The sequence below is a fragment of the Plasmodium gallinaceum genome, assembly GCF_900005855.1.
Source record: "Plasmodium gallinaceum strain 8A genome assembly, contig: PGAL8A_v1_65, whole genome shotgun sequence".
NCBI classification, from domain to species: domain Eukaryota; phylum Apicomplexa; class Aconoidasida; order Haemosporida; family Plasmodiidae; genus Plasmodium; species Plasmodium gallinaceum.
In genome coordinates this window covers 11,105-30,301 of record NW_021628225.1, presented here as the reverse complement: position 1 = coordinate 30,301, position 19,197 = coordinate 11,105, and the positions used below count along the sequence as shown (strand labels likewise).

The 19,197-nt window shown below is 18.0% G+C and overlaps 1 protein-coding gene across 1 annotated transcript, besides 1 other annotated feature; it reads right to left on the bottom strand.

Moving 5' to 3' along the window:
* Positions 1-675: 675 nt before the first annotated feature.
* Positions 676-1,881: a repeat region.
* A 13,057-nt stretch (positions 1,882-14,938) lies between these two features.
* Positions 14,939-17,762, bottom strand: PGAL8A_00130300 (hypothetical protein; the record flags this gene model as incomplete). The annotated part of the gene is made up of 4 exons (XM_028674828.1): positions 14,939-16,580; positions 16,658-17,419; positions 17,505-17,606; positions 17,704-17,762. 4 exons carry the CDS (start codon positions 17,760-17,762, stop codon positions 14,939-14,941), a joined length of 2,565 nt encoding a protein of 854 aa, XP_028526420.1.
* Positions 17,763-19,197: the final 1,435 nt, after the last annotated feature.

Sequence of the window (19,197 nt, the reverse complement as noted above, 5' to 3'; positions counted from 1 at the left end):
TAACTTTTTCAACAGTTTGAACCCTATTAACTGATGATATGTTTTTCTTAACTTCTATATCTGATATAATAATTGCATATACATTGACTTTGCTAGAATTGAGCAAACAAATTAGTAAAGAGAATGCAGAGTAAATTCTACTTATTTTATTTATAAAGAAAAAGATAATTATATAATTTATATTTTATAATTTGTATTAAATATTAACTATATTATTCATTATTGAAACTAATCTACACAGTACTATGTAAATGTAGCATTTCAAATTACATTTTTAAATTTTCACAAAATACCTATACATTATAATAAAAAAAAAAAAAAATAAATAAAAATTATTTTAATTTTTTAAGAGATTCTATGTCACAAAAAAACTAATAAAGAAAAATTATTATTTACTTATTTTTTTTATAATTATTTCTTTTTAATTAAGCATCAAACACCAAAAATAAAAAATAAAATTTTTTTTATTTTTTGTATGTAAAAAAAAAAAAAATGTATTTTTTTTTTAGTATACTCCTAGTGTGCACATTTACATTGGCACATTTTCCCCTCATACTAAACACACACAAGTAAAAATATATTTATTTATTTAAATATCATTTAAAATAGGTTGATAATACCATTTATAGAAGTATATCTCCCATATTCTCTATTTTTTTTTCTTTTTTTTTTTGATTCTTTATATTTTCATACATTATTAATTCTATTTCCTTTTCTTACAATTTCATCAATATTTTCTTTATGTTTGTTATTTTGATATTTTTCTTTGGTTTTATTTTTTTGTTTTCTCAATTGTTTTAGAAGTTGATCTACGTATTTTATATTAAACGAATCTTTTTAGGGCTAGTATAGGTTCTTATACATCTTGAAATTAACATCTTATAATTTACTTGTTATTGCATATTTTATCTTATTTTCTTTATCCCTTAAAATTTTATTTCGAAACACAGATGTTAAATGGCATGTCATATTAAAGCTATTACATTTTTTCTTCCTATTTACATAGTATTTTTTAAGATAATTTTTCACACTGAAACAGAAACATTTGTCATATAGCTTAATTTTAATATTCTTTATTCCTATGTCATCTTTTTTTTTATAATGAATATACTCTAAAATACTTAGATATTTTGTTATTAATGGACAATTTTTCTAACCCCCATATATATATTAAAGGTTCACGAAACATCTTATCATGTATATTTTCTGTATGCATTAGATTCTGTAAATATAATGGGTATCTTAATCAAAAACATCTTAACAAATCTATTGAAGTTAACCCATTGAACTCATTAAGCATAAAAAATTTTTATAATATCTTTTACAATCATTAACAAATTATATTGTGTATTACAACATAATATTTGATGATCCAGAAATTAAAATTTTATAAAATAATATATATTTTTCATTAAAATTTTTGAACACAACACTAGACAATATGTCTTGTAACTATAACATACTTGTTATTTCTTCATCAGAAGGAATTGAAATTATATTGTTACTACAAATACTAAATAATAACATGTTAAACAGTATACATGTTTCCATTTTGAACAGTGGTAATAATGACACTATATGTTCAAATTCTTTTAGCCATTTAAAATATTCTTTCATAAGTGTTTCACTATGTTTTCATAATTCTTTAAACATACTCACCTTTGATATATTATACTACTTATTGTTAAAATAATAAGATTTACTTAAATTACTTATTTCATCTGATAATTTCTAAGTTAATCTTTCTATATCTTTATTTATTATGAAACAAATTAGGTTAATTTGTTATGGCTTCTAAATCTTGCAGTTGTCGCTAATTGTTTTACTAATTATGTATTCAGTTACTTTGCTTGTATTGAACAAACAAATTATTAAAGAGCACATTGAAAAAACTCTATTTAAATTAAAATAAAATATTAAGCAAATTATTTACTTTTGTTTATTGTTATCAAATATTAAAAAAAATAATTATTATTTAATTTATGCAACAATCTATAAATGTTTTTTTTAACTTTACATTTTTAATCTTTCATAAAAAAAAACATACTCCATATCATTCATTTCAAAAAAAAAAATTTTTTTAAGAAAATAAAAAAAATTAAAACATCACCAAATTTTTTTTAAAACTTCCTTTTTTTAATTCAGAGCCATAAACATAAAAAAAAAATAAATATATACTTTTTTTTATATAATTGTAAGTTCACACACACTAAAAAAAAAATATAAAATATATTTATATTTTTTTTTTTAGTGTATACTTTTATATTAATACATTTTTACCGTATTTTAGAATATACTAATAAATGCGTTCTTATTTATAAAATTCATTTAAATATCATTTAAAGTATATTTAAAACACTATTTATAGACTACTAATCGATTTATTAATTTGTAGATTGAATACATTTATCACATTCTAAAAAATCAAATTAATAAAGAATATTTAACGAAATCTCTACTTATTTATTTATTAAAAATGAATTTTACAATATCAATAGAACCTATTATAATTTATAATTTAATTTTTACATTTATTATTTATTTTTAATATTAAGTAAATATTTAATTAAGAACATTCATATATCATATAAAATTAAACGTTTTACTAAATATATCTTCCATTATAATAAAAAAAAAAAAAAAAAAAATTAATTTTTTTTTGTTTTATTTTTTGTATTGTACATAAAAAATATATATAGAATAGTATTCAAAAAAAAATTTTTTTTTTATATACAATTTTCTTAGAGTCTCTTCAGAATATGTGTTTCAATATTTGTATTTTCTTAAAAATTTTTACATACACAAATAAAGTTGAATATGTTTTACTTCACTTCTTATAATAATTGAAAACAAGGTCACTAATACTATTCATTGACAAAACAATAACAATTTATTAACTTTACACTATTTGGAAAAACTTGAATCATAATTTTTTTATTTTTTATCATTACATCCATTATTTATAAGTTTATAATTTATGTATCTAATGTGTATTTTATATTCTACATTTATATATCTAAATTTATTTGAAAAGTTCAACAGTAATTTTTATTTATTCATAATAGAAATCTAATGATATATAATCAAAGGATAATAAATCAAAAATTATGTTGATGCAAAATGGAAATAAATCTTGAGCATAGGTTTCCTCTTTTCTATGACACATTTAACTATCAACACTTATTTTTACAGAAAATTCTACTTTTTTCGCATATTTAACAGTTTTGAAAAAAAAATAAAAATTCGTATTATAAATTATGTAATAATAAAAATTATATCTATTATTTATAACTTGAATTTTTGAATATTTATTTAATTCCCTAGTATTATAATTATTTTTATATTAATGTAATTAATAAATTAATATTAACATTATTATATTCAAGTTTATATTATGAGAATTATCATAACAATATATGCTATTATTTTATTACTATTATTTTTGTTATGATTGTTGTTATTTTGTGAAAATAGATAATATTTCAATTATCATTATTTTACCTATAATTTATCTTTCCTTTTTATTTATTTATTTTATTTATTTATTTATTTTTTTTTTTTTTTTTTTAAATTTCTATTGTTTTTATATTTCATTTATTTTATTTAAATGACGTATATATATATATATATTAATTATCCTATATGTGTGATTTAAATTTTAATCCTTTTATTGGCAAAATTTAGTCATTAAGTAGTATCCATGTAATATTAAATTACAATTAATATAAAAAAAAAAAAAAAAAAAAAAAAAAAAATCAATTAAATTCGTGTACTACATCATAATTTAATATTATACGTTTTCTTTCAATTCTTTATGTTATCTTTAAAATTATTTTTATTATCATTTCACAACAGTTCAGATCACTTGTAAGAAAAAACTTAATATAAATTAATTGTTAGTATACATTTTACTTTATTTCCTAAAATGGAGTTTAACAAGGTATAAATTTCTTAAAACATATTTTTTATGTTATATTTATTATAATTTTATTAAAATATTTATTATACCCTTCATATGATTATTTTTATACACTTTTTACATATAATTTTTTTTTCGTATATTAGTTTATTCACTTGTGTTATGTCTTTTTTTTATCATTATATATATTAAAAAAAAAAATTCCTCTCACTCTTCAAGCTTTAATTTACGTAAAATATCTAAAGAACAGAACTAAAATAATAACAAACGTTGAAACATTTATTTTAAAAGAAGAAATTTGCTTGAATAATTTATGATTAATTCTTATATAATTAATATTAATAATTAAATAGTTAAACTATGATATACTAAAATATTCCCTTTTCTTTTTTTTCTTTTATTTTTAAGAATTTCATAGATTACTTAGTTTCTGTAATGTTACTCTTTATACTATCTACAAAAAAAAACTAATACATACTTTAAAAAATTTTAATATAATCATAAACTAATTTTTCCACATATAGAAGTATCATTTATACTTCTTAAATATTTCCTTTTAAAGAAAAAAAAAAAAAAAAACAAGAATAAAAATAAAAGATGATTTTAAAATATATGTTTAAAATAAATGTCTCTTTTGGTAAAACAGTAGAATATTTGTAAATTTTCAAAATAGTGTTATAATTTGAAGAAGAAAAGTTAATATTTACATAAAGATTTTTTATGAAAAATTTATAAATTTTTTTTATTTGGATCTTTTCACCTATTTAAAATTTAACGAAAATGATAAGAAAAAAAGTATCTTTCAACTTTCTTTAATGTAGTTAACTAATGTATTTTTTTTAAAATTTCGTTATAAAGCAACGATTTTTATAGTATAATCTACATAATCAAGAAATAATTGTAAAAAAGAAATAAAAAAAAAATATGTTATAATAAAGTATGTCAATTAAGTTATGAAAATTATATATATTTGAGTTCATAATATAGCAAAGTTAAACAAAATTATAACAATTCTCATTAAAATAATGTAATTAATAAAAATAATTATCTATATAAATATTTCTGAAAAAACTAAAAAATTTGAATTTTATATAAAAATGTAGCCAAACAACATAAATTTATTGATTACTCTTTTTTTTAAAATATATCTGAGAAAATAATTTTAAATTATTATTTTTAAGTTTTAAAGTATTCATGTAAAATATATTATTTATAAAATTTTAACAATAAGAATCAATTTATTGCACATTCTTTGAGAAATATACTCACAAGAAAAATAATTGTTTCTGTTGTTATATACTAATATAAATTTTTTTTTATAATGTTTTAAAAGAATGAAAAAATATTAAAATTATTTTTAAAATATAATTCTATATGTTATTTTTCCTTAAAAAAATTAAAAATTCTCATTTTTTTTGAATGAAAAAAAATACAAAAAAAAAAAAAAAAAAATAGAAATATTAATATAAAAACTTTAGTTAAATGGAAATCACTTAAATATTTTTAATTTTATAAGTTTTTATTTAATATATCAATTTTAAAAAGTGTTGTTAAGAAGATCGTAATTTTTAGTATTTATTATTTGGTATTTAAAACTAGGCACACATCATTTAAACGAATCAAATTTAATGTTATAAATTAAATAATCTAAATAGATCTTCGATAGAACTAATTTTAGGTAAAATGTTTTTTATTTAAATTCTTTAATAATTCTCATTTTTAATAATAATCCTATAACTTATTTTTATTTTATTTTTTTTTATAAGAAGGAATATTAAACATAAGTAAAAATTAAAATTTTTAAATCATTTAGAAAATAAAACAAATAATAGTTCTTCATTAAAAAGATGTATTTTTTGTTTTAAAATTGAAATAGATTAATATGACATATTAATTTAATCTATTCATTATTTTTCCTAACATATCTTTTGTTAAAATAAATGGAAATGAGGAAAATTTTTCTATTTATATACTTAAATATCATGATACACTATTTAAAAGAATGATTTATTCTAACTATATAATTACTAGGATTTTATTTATGTCAATCCATATTTCTTTATGCCTTTTGTATCAAATAAAATAAAACTAATAATTAAAATTACAAATGATTCTCTCACTTTTTTCATTTTATAAATTCAAAATAAATTCCTATTGGATTAATAAAACATTTTTTAATAAATTTAATTTTTTAATTATAGTGTATATGTAGGTCACAAAAGAAATTATATGATATATTAAAGTTCGTTAAATTTCATTTAAGGAAATTATCGAAAAGTGTATTATTAAAAGATACACAGTCTAATATAAACTTGAGAGAAAATGAAAATATAAAAAAAAAAGAAAGGAATAAAAGAAAACATAAAGAGTAAAGATGAAACAAAAATGAAAAGCATAGATGATATAGGGGAAAATGATGAATACAGAGAAGAGAAGGAGAAAAAAGAGAGGAAGATGAATATGAAAAAGGAATGGAAGAAGTGGCTAGAATGGAAAGAAAATAATGAGAAGGATTTAAAGAGTAAATTGGAGGTAATGTGGGTTGAGAGAAAGGAAGTAATGAATAAGATTAAGGAGTATTGGATTAAGTGGAGAAAGAATGAGAGAAAATGAAAATATTATGTATTACTAAGAGAGTGGAAAATGGATTAGAAGAAAGAAAGAAATAAAAGAATGAAAAATGAGTAGAAGAGAGAAAGCATGATATTCATTTATACGAATTAAGGGTTATTTTGAAAGAATCTAAAATTTTACAGAACTGGGATAGATGGGTAGAACATAAGGAAGAGTCGATTGTGGAATAGAATAGATGATTTTTAAATGATTAGTATTGGGAGAAATGGAAGAAAGAGAAAAATAAAGAGAGAAAAAACATGTTTAGTGTGATGGAATTAAAAAAGATAGAATGGAGAAATTAGAAATCATGGGGAAGTAACCAGAAGAAAAAAATGAAAGAGGACATCATTAAGGAGAAAGCAGAGTGGATGAATTCTAATTTAAATGACAATGCAAAATAATTAAGGATGCCACTTTTTGAATTAACTAAAGATAAAAAACAATAAAAAACAAGGAAACTATTTATATACATACAAACGAAAAATATGGAAACTAAAAAGAAAATATATGTACTCTATGAGATAATAGAAATGTGTTCTGAAATGATATATATATATATAAAATTTGTTTGGTAATTATTTTTTATAATTTAATTTAGACGTTCCTATTTTACTATATTGTTTTAAAATTAATTTTTTACAATCATTTAAGTAAACATCTTTTCAAATAATTTTTAATTATCATCAGAGTTAAGGAAAAATACATATTAAAATTAACTATTGATTTTGCATATTATTGGAAAGCTATAATGTTATTCATTGTATATATTTATATAAGTATATTTAATGTAATATTTTTTATAATTTTTAATTTCATTTATTTTATTTTTTTTCTTTGTTTAATTCAATATATAATTTACAATAAAATAAGCTTGTTTTTTTTAAAATTTTTTTTTTCATTTTATATGAAAAAAAAAATATATACAAAAATGAAATATATATGGATATAATTCTACAATAAAAATATGATTTATTTCATGTATATATAATATGTTGTATAACACATATGTTAATATACATCTATAATTGTATTAATTTATATGATTTAACTATTATATATGTGATTAATTTATTATTCAATTTTTAATTTTCATTAATACAAAAGTATAATATACTTTTATTTATCAATAGACTTAATTTTGAATTGATGATTTAAATATCTTTTTATTTTTTAATTTATGGATATTTTATTAATTATTAAAAAAATATAAGACCATAACACTTCTTTTTCTAAAATATACTTTTTTATGTAATGTTCTTCAAATGAAACATATGCATATAAAAGAACATTGATGCTACAAATATTTTTTAAAACAAAAAATGATCATGATTTATGAAGTATTCACAGAGAGAATCTATCTAATTTAATGAGTTTTGATACATTATTTTATATTACACATTTTTTCAAAATTCAATATCCCGAGTTTAAAATAACTTACTAAAATATATAAATAAATAAGAAAACAATTTTTTCGAAAATAACTAATTCATTAAAATATTATATTTCATTTATGTATTATTTTTTCTATATTTATTTAAAATAAAGTAGATATTTTTTTTATTGTTTTAAAATCTAATTGTTATTGCTTCGTTAAGTAAATAAAATTTTAATCATTCCTAAAAAAAAAAAATATATAAAATAAAATATTTACTTTAAAAAAAAAATTCAAAATTTTTTAATAACAGAAAAGAAATAAAAAAATATAGTTTTATTCTTTACGTATATATTCAGAAGGTTTGGAATATAAGTTTAAAACAGAAACTATATTTAATCATTAAAGAAATAATACAGTAATATTTAATTTTTAAATTAATATAAAATGGATTCTGAAAAAAAAAATTGAAAATAAAAATTTTATCTTTATCTTTCGTAAATCCATAAATTACATTTCCATTTCGTTATATTTTTTAGGCAACTTTTTGATTTAACTTCGTAGAAATATATGATAATACGTTATTTTACATTAATGCAAATTACCTATACAATAAATTAAGGGATTTTAGAAAATAGCTAATAAAATAATACTCTGTAATTATTCCATTTTTTATGTTAACAATATAAACACTACAAAAATTTTTTTTTAAAATATGATATAAAAAATTCGTGTTAACCTTGTGTTTTAGGAGTTCACATATATATAATAAATTATAAATTAATAACACAATTTAAAAAACGTATCAATATAAAATAAAAGAACAATATTAAATGAAATATATATATATATATATATATATTGTTTCTCTTTTTTTTTTTATCACTTTTATACTTTTATAGGAGCATTATATAAATGATGTTTAATTATTCTTAAATAATTAGAATATATATTTTTTTTTATTAGAATTATATATATAGCAATCTATGTAAAATTAATCACACATAAAATGAAATGTTTATTATTTATACTACTAGCGTTAAGAGAAAACATATAAATAAATAGTTAAGTCTAAAAATGTTAAATTAATTAAAATTTCATTAAGTTTTTAATAATTCACAATTCCCAATGTTCTAGGAATGTTATTCTATTAATTATAGTAATAATTTATAAAATGTTAATATTATTTAGAAAAGGGACAAATGTTTTTTGATAATATTTTGAATATATACTATGATATATTTATATATTATTAAATTAATTAGTAAAAGTTGTAAATAAAAGAAGATATTAATATTCATTATTAAAATAAAGAATGGAAATAAACAAAGTAATAATTTGAGTTTTCATTCATTTTACTTCAAATCATAAAGTATCATTAAACTTTTTTGCAAATATGTATTTACTAACATTAAGGAAATAAAAGTACGTTATGGAAAAATAAATACACTTTTGTCTAAAGATTATTAACTCTTATAAGAATTAAAATAATGTTTTAAAATATTGTAATTTTTCTTCATCCTATAAATAACTTTTTTATGTTAATTATGTTATTGTATATTTCATATTTACAAGCTATATTATTGTATATGTGTATTTAAAAAGAAAAAATATATATTTTGTTACATTTTCTACATACTGAACATTCTAAAAAAAAAGGACACGATTGTGCAGGTATATTACTATTAAAGCATATAATTATAAAGACATTTATATTCTTTATTTTTAAAAAATATTCACATATATTTTATATAAATATTATAAATATACAAATATGTTTATATGAAAACAGTTTATGTTGAACTAATGTTTTTGCCTCATAATAATTTATCTTTTCATATGATTATTTATAGAAGCTTTATTAAGGCTTATTTCTAATTTAAAGAATAAAACTTTCGACTTTTCTAAAAATGAAAAATATTACTTTTGTTTATATTACTAAAAAATTTAATTATCTTTCATTGAGAAGAAATATAGAAAATTAACATATAATAGAGATAAATCACAGCTGTTCAAAAAAATAATTTATACTACATATTTCTTGTTGAAAACCAATATTTTAATTAAATTGCATAATAATAAATGTTGAAAAAAATATTTATTATTTTTAATGAGAAAATAAAAATATATATAAATTCAATAAAGAAAAATTTGTACTATTTTTCTTAACAAAAATACGCAATTATCAAAATATATATTATGACCACAAAAATTTCTACCACAATTATTATTTCAACATTAAATGTATAAAGTTTGCACTAATAATATTATTATATTAAACAAATTAATATACTTCCATCACACATTACACTATAAGTAATATTATAAACTTATTTTAAGTAATATTTAAATAAGTAATAACATTTTATTTTATACATTCCAAAATGTAAGAAAAATGTGCACTTATAAACCATTACACAGTAAAAAAAAAAATAAATAAATATATGTTATTTTATTTTTTTTCGTATGTGTATACTTGCAGTTACAAAAAAAAAAAAATATATTTATTTTTTTTTATATGATTATGACTTAAAAAAAAAAACTATTATAGTTGTTTTATTTTATTTTATTTTTTTTTTTTGTGAAAGATTAAAAAGATAAATTTAAAAATTACATTTGTAGATTATCCTATAAATTAGATAAAATAATAATTAATTAATGTAATTAATATTTACTATTAACAAAGGTAAATAATTTGCTTAATATTTTTATTTTAATAAAAATAAAATAAGTAGAGTTTTCTCTACATGTCATTTATTAATTTTTTTGTCTAAATAATAAAGTCATTTAACGAGAAATTAATAAATCGCATATTTATAGTTAATGCATTACATAAGTGACAATATTCTTTTATGTAATTTATATATATTATGGCATCAAAGTATATACAAAGCTTACATTTTTTTTATTTCAATTGATAAATAATAATAATAACATTCATACAATTTTTTTTATTATCTTTGCTTTTTGTAAAATAATTTTAATATTTTTATATGATTATGCATTATCACTTGTTAACAAAAATGATACTAATATTTTTTTCAATATTAAAAAAATATTAAGAATTATAAAATAAAAGATACTACATTGTCCCACATGTTAATACATTAAGATGTTACATATTCAAAGAATTCTCATTGAAGTAATAAAATAAAATTCTCATGTATAATCAATATTAGAGAAAGTGAAATTCTTTTAATTTTAGAAATTTCGTAAAAAAATCTGTTTACTGTGAAAAATAAAAATATTGATTGCAATGTTCTTATTATATATTAAGGATTTTACTTATTTTTTTATTAATTAAATTATTTTAAGTTGAAATAACAATTCATAAAAAAGTAAAAATAACTTTTATATCTAACTAATAAGATTATCTTTTTAATTCATTACAAAAGTGTGTAATAAATCAGTTACATTATAATGATAAATTTCTTTATTCAAATACAAAGTAAAGAATGTAACAATTCTATAAATTTTATTTTATCGTATTTCATTTAATTTAAAATAAAGAATGCTATATTAAACGTATTAAATATTGTTTTGTAAAGACACTAAAATTTTTTTTAATATATCTAAACTTTCATGTTATAATATTAGCTATCATTAACTTATAAAATGAAACCTATTATATGTTTTATGCTATATGCATCTCTTTAGTACACAGATATTATCTTTTACATTAATTGATATTGAATATTGTTTTTAATTATATTTTTTATTTAATAACTCACTTAATTTCACTTTCATTTTTATTTAAATGCTATAATGATATAATTTAAATCTATTTTATTTTGTTTTCATATACTTTAAACTTTTTTCAAACATCACTTCACTTTTCCTTTATTTAAATTTTTTTCACATATATATCTATATTGTAATGGAATGAAGTTGACCTTGTAAGGTACCTCGTATAAGTTTTGTTATATAAACATACATAGTAATTCACTTTTATATCTTTAAAATATGAAAAAATATTATATACTTATAATAATTATTGTCTAAGTTATGTACTTTTATTAATCCGTAATTCTAAATTTAATTAAAATAGAAGTTTTCCTTTAATTTTTATAGTTAGTATTAAAATAAATATTATAACTTACATAATCATTATCATCATTATTTAAAGCCTTGATTATAAATATGATAGTTTTAGTTTATGCGTTAATTATAATCATTATGAATATTATTTTCATTATTATATAAATTATAATTTTCACTTCTATCATAATCATGGAAAACAAAAATAATTACTTTCATAACTTGTTATTACTGGCAAATATGCGCCTCATTTTACCATTTAAATAATAAAATATAATATTTTTATCATCAAAATATCCAAAATTGTATTTTTAGTACTACATAATATTTATAATAATCATATAAATCGTGTTAACTGCTGCTTATATAAAATTTTATCTTTCTTTTATTTTGGTTACTGCAAAAGAAATATAAAAATTTAACGTTGAATTATGCTTATGATTATTCTTTTTTATTGCTTTTTTTTTGTTTCACATATTTTAAATAATTTAAATTATGTTAGAAATTTTTCTTTTATCACTTTTTTCCCTCTATTATTCAGATTTTATAATAATATTCTTTTTAATTTTTCATTGTCTTAAGATTTTCTTATACTATATTTTTTTTTTTATTATAAATATTTTATATGGTTATACTTTGAAAAGTATTTTTCCATATTATACTGAGATGCACTCTTAAAATGTTCTTGAAACTTTGTGTAATATACCATATTTTCTTAAAATGGGAATTTTATTACAATTTAACAAAAGAAATATTTCTTCATTTTATATAGTTCAAAATTATGTATTATGTCTTTAAGCAAAAATAAAAATATATTTATATAAATAAATCGAAAATATACATTTATTTTATTTAGAATTTAAGAAAAATAAAAATATCTCTTTGTAAAAATAAGTATTAATGGTTTTCACATTTTCTCTTTTTTTATCAAAAAAAGGTGTTATAATTAATAAATAGAACAACATTTTATTAATTTCCTTTTACTAGACATTTATAAAATAATGAACAGACGTATTAATAAAAAGTATGGATGTTAAAATATACTAATTTTGCTTTTATAAAATTACTTATTATAAATAAAATATAGTTCTTAAAATATTCAGTTCTATAATGCAAAGAATTTATTTTAAACAAAGTTCAAAATACTTAAAATAATAAGTTAAAAAAATATACACATATTTTCAATTATTTAAAAGAATACAATAACATTAAATTATATTTCTAAAGGCTATTATCTACTCTTATTGAAACTGAAATACTCATATAAATATTGAAAAAACATTATACACATACCAATTTTCATTCGAAATCTAATTTACGTATGTGATAAAAGCTTATCTCTTTTTATCAATAATTATTAAATTAAAAGAAAGTAAAATTTTCTTTTTATTACTCTTTATACATCTATATAAAATAATAATAAAAAAAAAAAAAAAGTAATAATTCTAGAAATAACATATATATTTACATATATATAAAATAATGTATTTTTTCTTTCTATACGTATATATTACGTGTTGTGTTCACATATTAGAAATCTCTTATTCATTATCATACTTTTCTATTTTCTCTATTTCATTAAATGGAAAGTTCAAAATAGTTAATAATAATTTTTATTGATTAAACAGATGTAACAAAAAAAAGAAGAAAAATATATAAACTTTTTTTAATGAAAATATTAAGAAACATTTTTTTATATTATACTTGTAGAAGACTAATTATTTTCATACAAAAAAATTATATATATTTTTTTTTTAAAAATAACTTGCATTTTTATAAATCAGTAGTCAATTAATAGCATTATAGACATTTCTAGTTTTAATGAGAATGAATATAAAATAGATAAAGTTCTTTTTGCTAGCATAAGGTATATGAGTAAAACATGCATACTAGAATTATTGTACTAGAATGAACTAATTTTAAATAATGTTTATATTAAAAATACGCATACTACATTACATGTTCTAGTATATAGATAATAATTCTTTTATTTTTTTTATTACTTGAAAAATTAACTTTTTTTTGAGAAAGCAATTAATGATTTTTTACATAGTATATGATATGTTGGTCAGTAGAAATTAATAGTTCTGTGTATACTATTAATTATTTAGTGAATGCATTGATTCAAGTTTAATATAAAGAGTTGATATTAAGTGATAAATTATTAAAAATTATATAATTATTATAAAATTTAAGAATAAAAATAAAATTTGTGTTAAATTAAATAGCGTAATAAATAATTAATCGTTATTTATAATAATTAATTCTACGAAAAATATAATAAATAAAGATCTCTATGTGCTCTTTGTTATTTTGACTATTCGAAGCACCTTAAAATTTTTTGAATGGAAACTAATATATTAATTAATTTTACCTTTTAAGTTAAATAATAAGAAAATATAGCACATATATTTATTTATATAAAAAAGTATATCTTCACTTATATGTTCATGCTCATACCTGCTTAATAACATTTTAATAATTTATATATATTTAATATATATTTTGTTACATTTAGAAAATTGTATCTATATTTTAATTAAAATTTTCATTTTAAATGTTTTTAATGTTTTTAATATTTTAAGCTTTATAAAATATATACTAAAAATTATTATTATTTAAAAATATATATAATTCTATGTATATATTAAGATTTATAATAATGAAATAATTATAAAAAAACTATAAATTTTATGTCCTATTAAAAAAAAAAAGATACTAATAAAAAAAAACATTAAAATACACAAAACTTTTCATAATTTTTTTTTAATCATTATTGTCTATATATATCCAATTTTTAAAACATAAAAAAATCCTATATTTAATTTTGTACTTAATAAATAAAAACTATTTTAAAAAAAAAAAAAAAAATTTTTTATGTGTTACTAGACAAACTTTAATTCATTAGAAAAAAGAAAAATTACATCTTATTTTTATAACTTTTTTTTTTTTTTTTTTTTTTTTTGCAATAAGAATCTAAGAGTACATAAGTTTTATGGTATTTCCTCTATTGTACGATCTGTTATCACTTGATTAATAAAAAATAAAGCGAATAAAACATTTTCCTTTTTAATAGTTTTTTTTTGTTCTTCCAATGAAGTTTCGCGACTAATATGCCAATAGATTATGCGTGCTGCGTTCTGAAAAATAAATTTAATATTTGTAAAATTATGATAAGCCTGCATTATTTTTTCATTACCTTCCTCTATATTTTTTTGTAAAGAATTAAACATAAAATATTTATCGAAATCCTCTTTAATACCATTAAATTGAATTTTCATATTTTCCATAACATCAAGTAAAAACCACTTCTTCTTCTTTGTTCTAGGTGGCATATTTCTCTTTTCTTGTGTTATTATTTCTTGTAATGATTCACATATATCTATTAAAGATGTTAATTTTTCCTTAAAATATGTAATTTTCATTAATTCTACAAAATTTTTATATATATTAGATAAAACTTTTGATGTAAGGGGGGTTTTGATTAAAACTTCTAGGGATTTTTCATCTGAAGATTTTTCTTGAGAATCCACGTTAAAAATTTCATCAGTTTTTTTATGATTTTTCAAGGCATTTTCACTTTCTAATAACAAAAATTTGTCTAACGCTTCTACAACTTTTTTATTATATGCATCTTTAGAATGATCTTCTAAATTTTTTTTTCGTACACTATTTTCTTGGTTGAAGTTATAAAAAACATAGTCTGTTAATATTTTTTCTTCTTTATTTGTCAAGTTAAGTACTTTCAAATATCTTAAGCATGCTCTTAAATTATATCTAAAAACTCTCCTTACTTTACTCATAATAGCTTCAAGAGACCCTTTAGTTTTACTTAACATAGTTTTTTCATTAAATGATTTCCTTTCTTTACATGAAATCTCAAAAGTTTTTATAGTTTCATCAATGTTTTTCAATGCATTTAAAATAGTGTTTGTAACGTCTTCCATTTCATGTAATTTTGGATAAGTAAATAATTGATTGCACGTAAGGTTTCCTGAAGAATATGTCAATATATTAGCTGTTTCTTTAAATTTTTCATACACTGGTAACAAAAGTTGCAAGTTTTTTATAAATTCAGCCATGTTAAGATATATTTCTCCTTCATTAGGTATTGTATAGGTACTTGGATACGTAAATTTCTTCATATGCATATAACTCGACTTTTTATGTAATCTTTTATTTGCATAAAGTGAATCATAATACCTCCTCATTCTTTTTTTATAATTCACATCAATGTTTTTCATCTCAGTATTTATAAGAATTTTTAATGACTGAATGATCATCGTGAACATGTTTCTAAATTCATTATGTGTACTTTTAATATGACTGAATATTTCTTGTAATAATGGAATTGCATTTTCTGAAATATGAGTTAGTTTAATAGGAAAAGCATTATCCATAAAATTTTTAAGGTATAACTCAAAATGTTCGTACTCAATTGTATTAAAATTTAAACAACTTTTATCTTTACTTTTTTTATTAGTAATGTTTCTTTTTGTTGTTTTATTCTCACTGTTATTTTCTTCATTATCAATCTTCTGTCTTTTTACATCATCCTTTATATTTTCATCACCTTTTCGCTTAGAGTTACTATTTGTGTTTTGCTTTTCATCATCTTCACTATCTAAGCAATAGCTAAAAATAAAAAAATTTATGTATATATAAAATACTCAAACAAATTTATATGTGAAAATATTAAAAATAATACGTACCGTTTTATGAATGAATCAAAAGGTTCATTTTCTAAATCAAAAATAAACTCATCTAAGTTAAGAGAGTCGTTTTCCAAATCATTAGAACCCTCTTCTAAATTAAGTGAAATATCATCGAAATTAAACGATTTGCTTTGTAGATCAATGAACATATTTTCCTGGCTATCTGGTTCCTTTTCTTGATTAGATGACATATTTTCTGAATCAGTTAATTTCTTTTCCAAATCAGACTTAACCTTTTCTATGTCACCTGACATATTTTCTAAATCATCTAATAATTTGTCTAAATCAAAAGGTGAGGTATCATAATGAGACGGCTCTTTTTCTGAATAATGTGATTCATCTATTAAATTATCTAATAATTTTTTAAAATCAGCAGATGTTTTCTGTAAATCAATAGATATTTTTTCTAAATTAGAAGTTTTTTCTAATTCAAATGGTATATCATCTAGACTATTTAATAGATCCTCTAAATCAGAAACTTCATCCGTTACATTAACAGGTGCGCTATCTAAATCAAGTATTTCATCTTTTTTATCATCAGTTGTGTTATCTAAACCAAAAGATATTTTACTTAAATCTGAAAATACACTTTCTAAATCTGGCAACAAATTTTCTGCATCAGAGAGTATATTTGTATGAGAATATGAATTTTCTAAATTAGATGATAAATTTAAGAGATTATCTAATTCTTTTTCTTCAAGTTTTGTGCTCGTTTCCTTATTTGGTGTAAGTTCTTCTTTAATTTTAATTAAATTATATCTAAAAATAAAAAAAATTAGCTTATTCATAATATTTAATTAAAAAGAAAATTCTGATGCACTAAAAAATACAAAAAAATATATACTTATTTGAAGAGGAATCAAAATCATCATCTTGTTGGCTACTATATTTATGTGCTAAGCTACTTATAGGTGTTTTCTCTGCAGTGTTGTTAGAGTAGGAATGTCTAAAAAAGTTATATGTGCATATATATATATATTTCTATATTAATATGATAAATACTTAAATAAAAAGTGAATTTATTCAAATTTACAAAAGAATACATACTTCCGCATGGACAAGTCAAGTGGCTCATCTTGTGGATCTTGTGTAATACAGACATTAATTAAAGAAAAGAAAAAAAAAAGAAAAAAAAATTTATACATTGAAATTTTTTTAATTTTATGATACATATTTTTGGTTATAATTATGTAATAAGGTAAAATCAGCGGTTGAACACTTGATGGTTTACTATAATTTCCTTTTATTTTAAATATTATATTTATTTAGTTTTAATTTGATTCGTAAGCGAATTTTTTTCTTTTTATTATTATAGTTATTAAAAACTAAAAAAAGCTCTTTTATATAGTATTTTTTACAACTAATTTGTTATTTATGTAATTATATTTGAATTTTCATTTTTTTCTATATAAAAATAAAAATATTATACATCATCTTTAAAACTGTGGGCATATTTATAATCAAAATTAGAATATATGTTAGTCTTTTCAACTTAACATGTAAACATTCTTACTAATATATAAATCATTAAATACTTGTGTAAAAATATATATCTATAGTTGTTAATTAATATGTATGTAATCAGTTATTTACAATTTTATAAATAATAGACGGTTATAAAAATTAAACATTTAAATCACATTTTTATATTTAATTTTTTTTATTTTCCTTTCGTACACAAATTTATATATTAAAAAGAAGTTTTTCTTACACTTAATCCTCTAAAATATTTAATTATTTACTGGTCTATGTTTTTCTTTTTTCATTTTTCTTTATCATATTTTTAATAAAATAATGTAGATTTTGTTTTTCCTTAATTAAAAAATAAAGTAAAATAAGTTATGTATTTTTCATAGTATTGTATAAAGAAAATATAATTTATAAATACATTGAGGTTCAATTATATGGTTAAAAAATATATCATTTGGTAATTAAAAAATTCAAGTGGACAACAAAAATTATAATTTTTGCAGTTTAATATTGTCATTTTAAAGTAGATCAATTTATATTAATTTGAAAAATGCATGTGGACGATATAACTTACACATAATATATAGTTCTATAATTTAATATATTATTAGGCATTTCTTCAAAATATTGTTAATTATGGGCTACTTATCGAATATTACAATATGAAAAATAATTAATTGTAAAATTTATAACTTACATAATTAAAATGTACTTTGTTATTATTTTATTATGTTTTATCATATATGTTTATATTGTGTGCGTAATAGAAGGAATTTTTAGCTATAATAATTTCATTTAAAAAATTATTATCTTTTTATCAAAGCCATATTTATAGTGATTTATGAATAAATAAAAAAGTTATATGCTAATATTACTGTTTAAGAATATGCTAGTGACAATAATTAAAAAAGAAAGCAAAGTTTATTTTATCATAAAAGTAAAAATTTTGCATTGAATAATTCTAAATTTTTATGAAAGAACAAAATATAATATTTCAATGCAGTATATGATGTTATATTTTTATTTCTAATTTAATCATTCTAAAAAAATGTATTGTATCTTAAAAA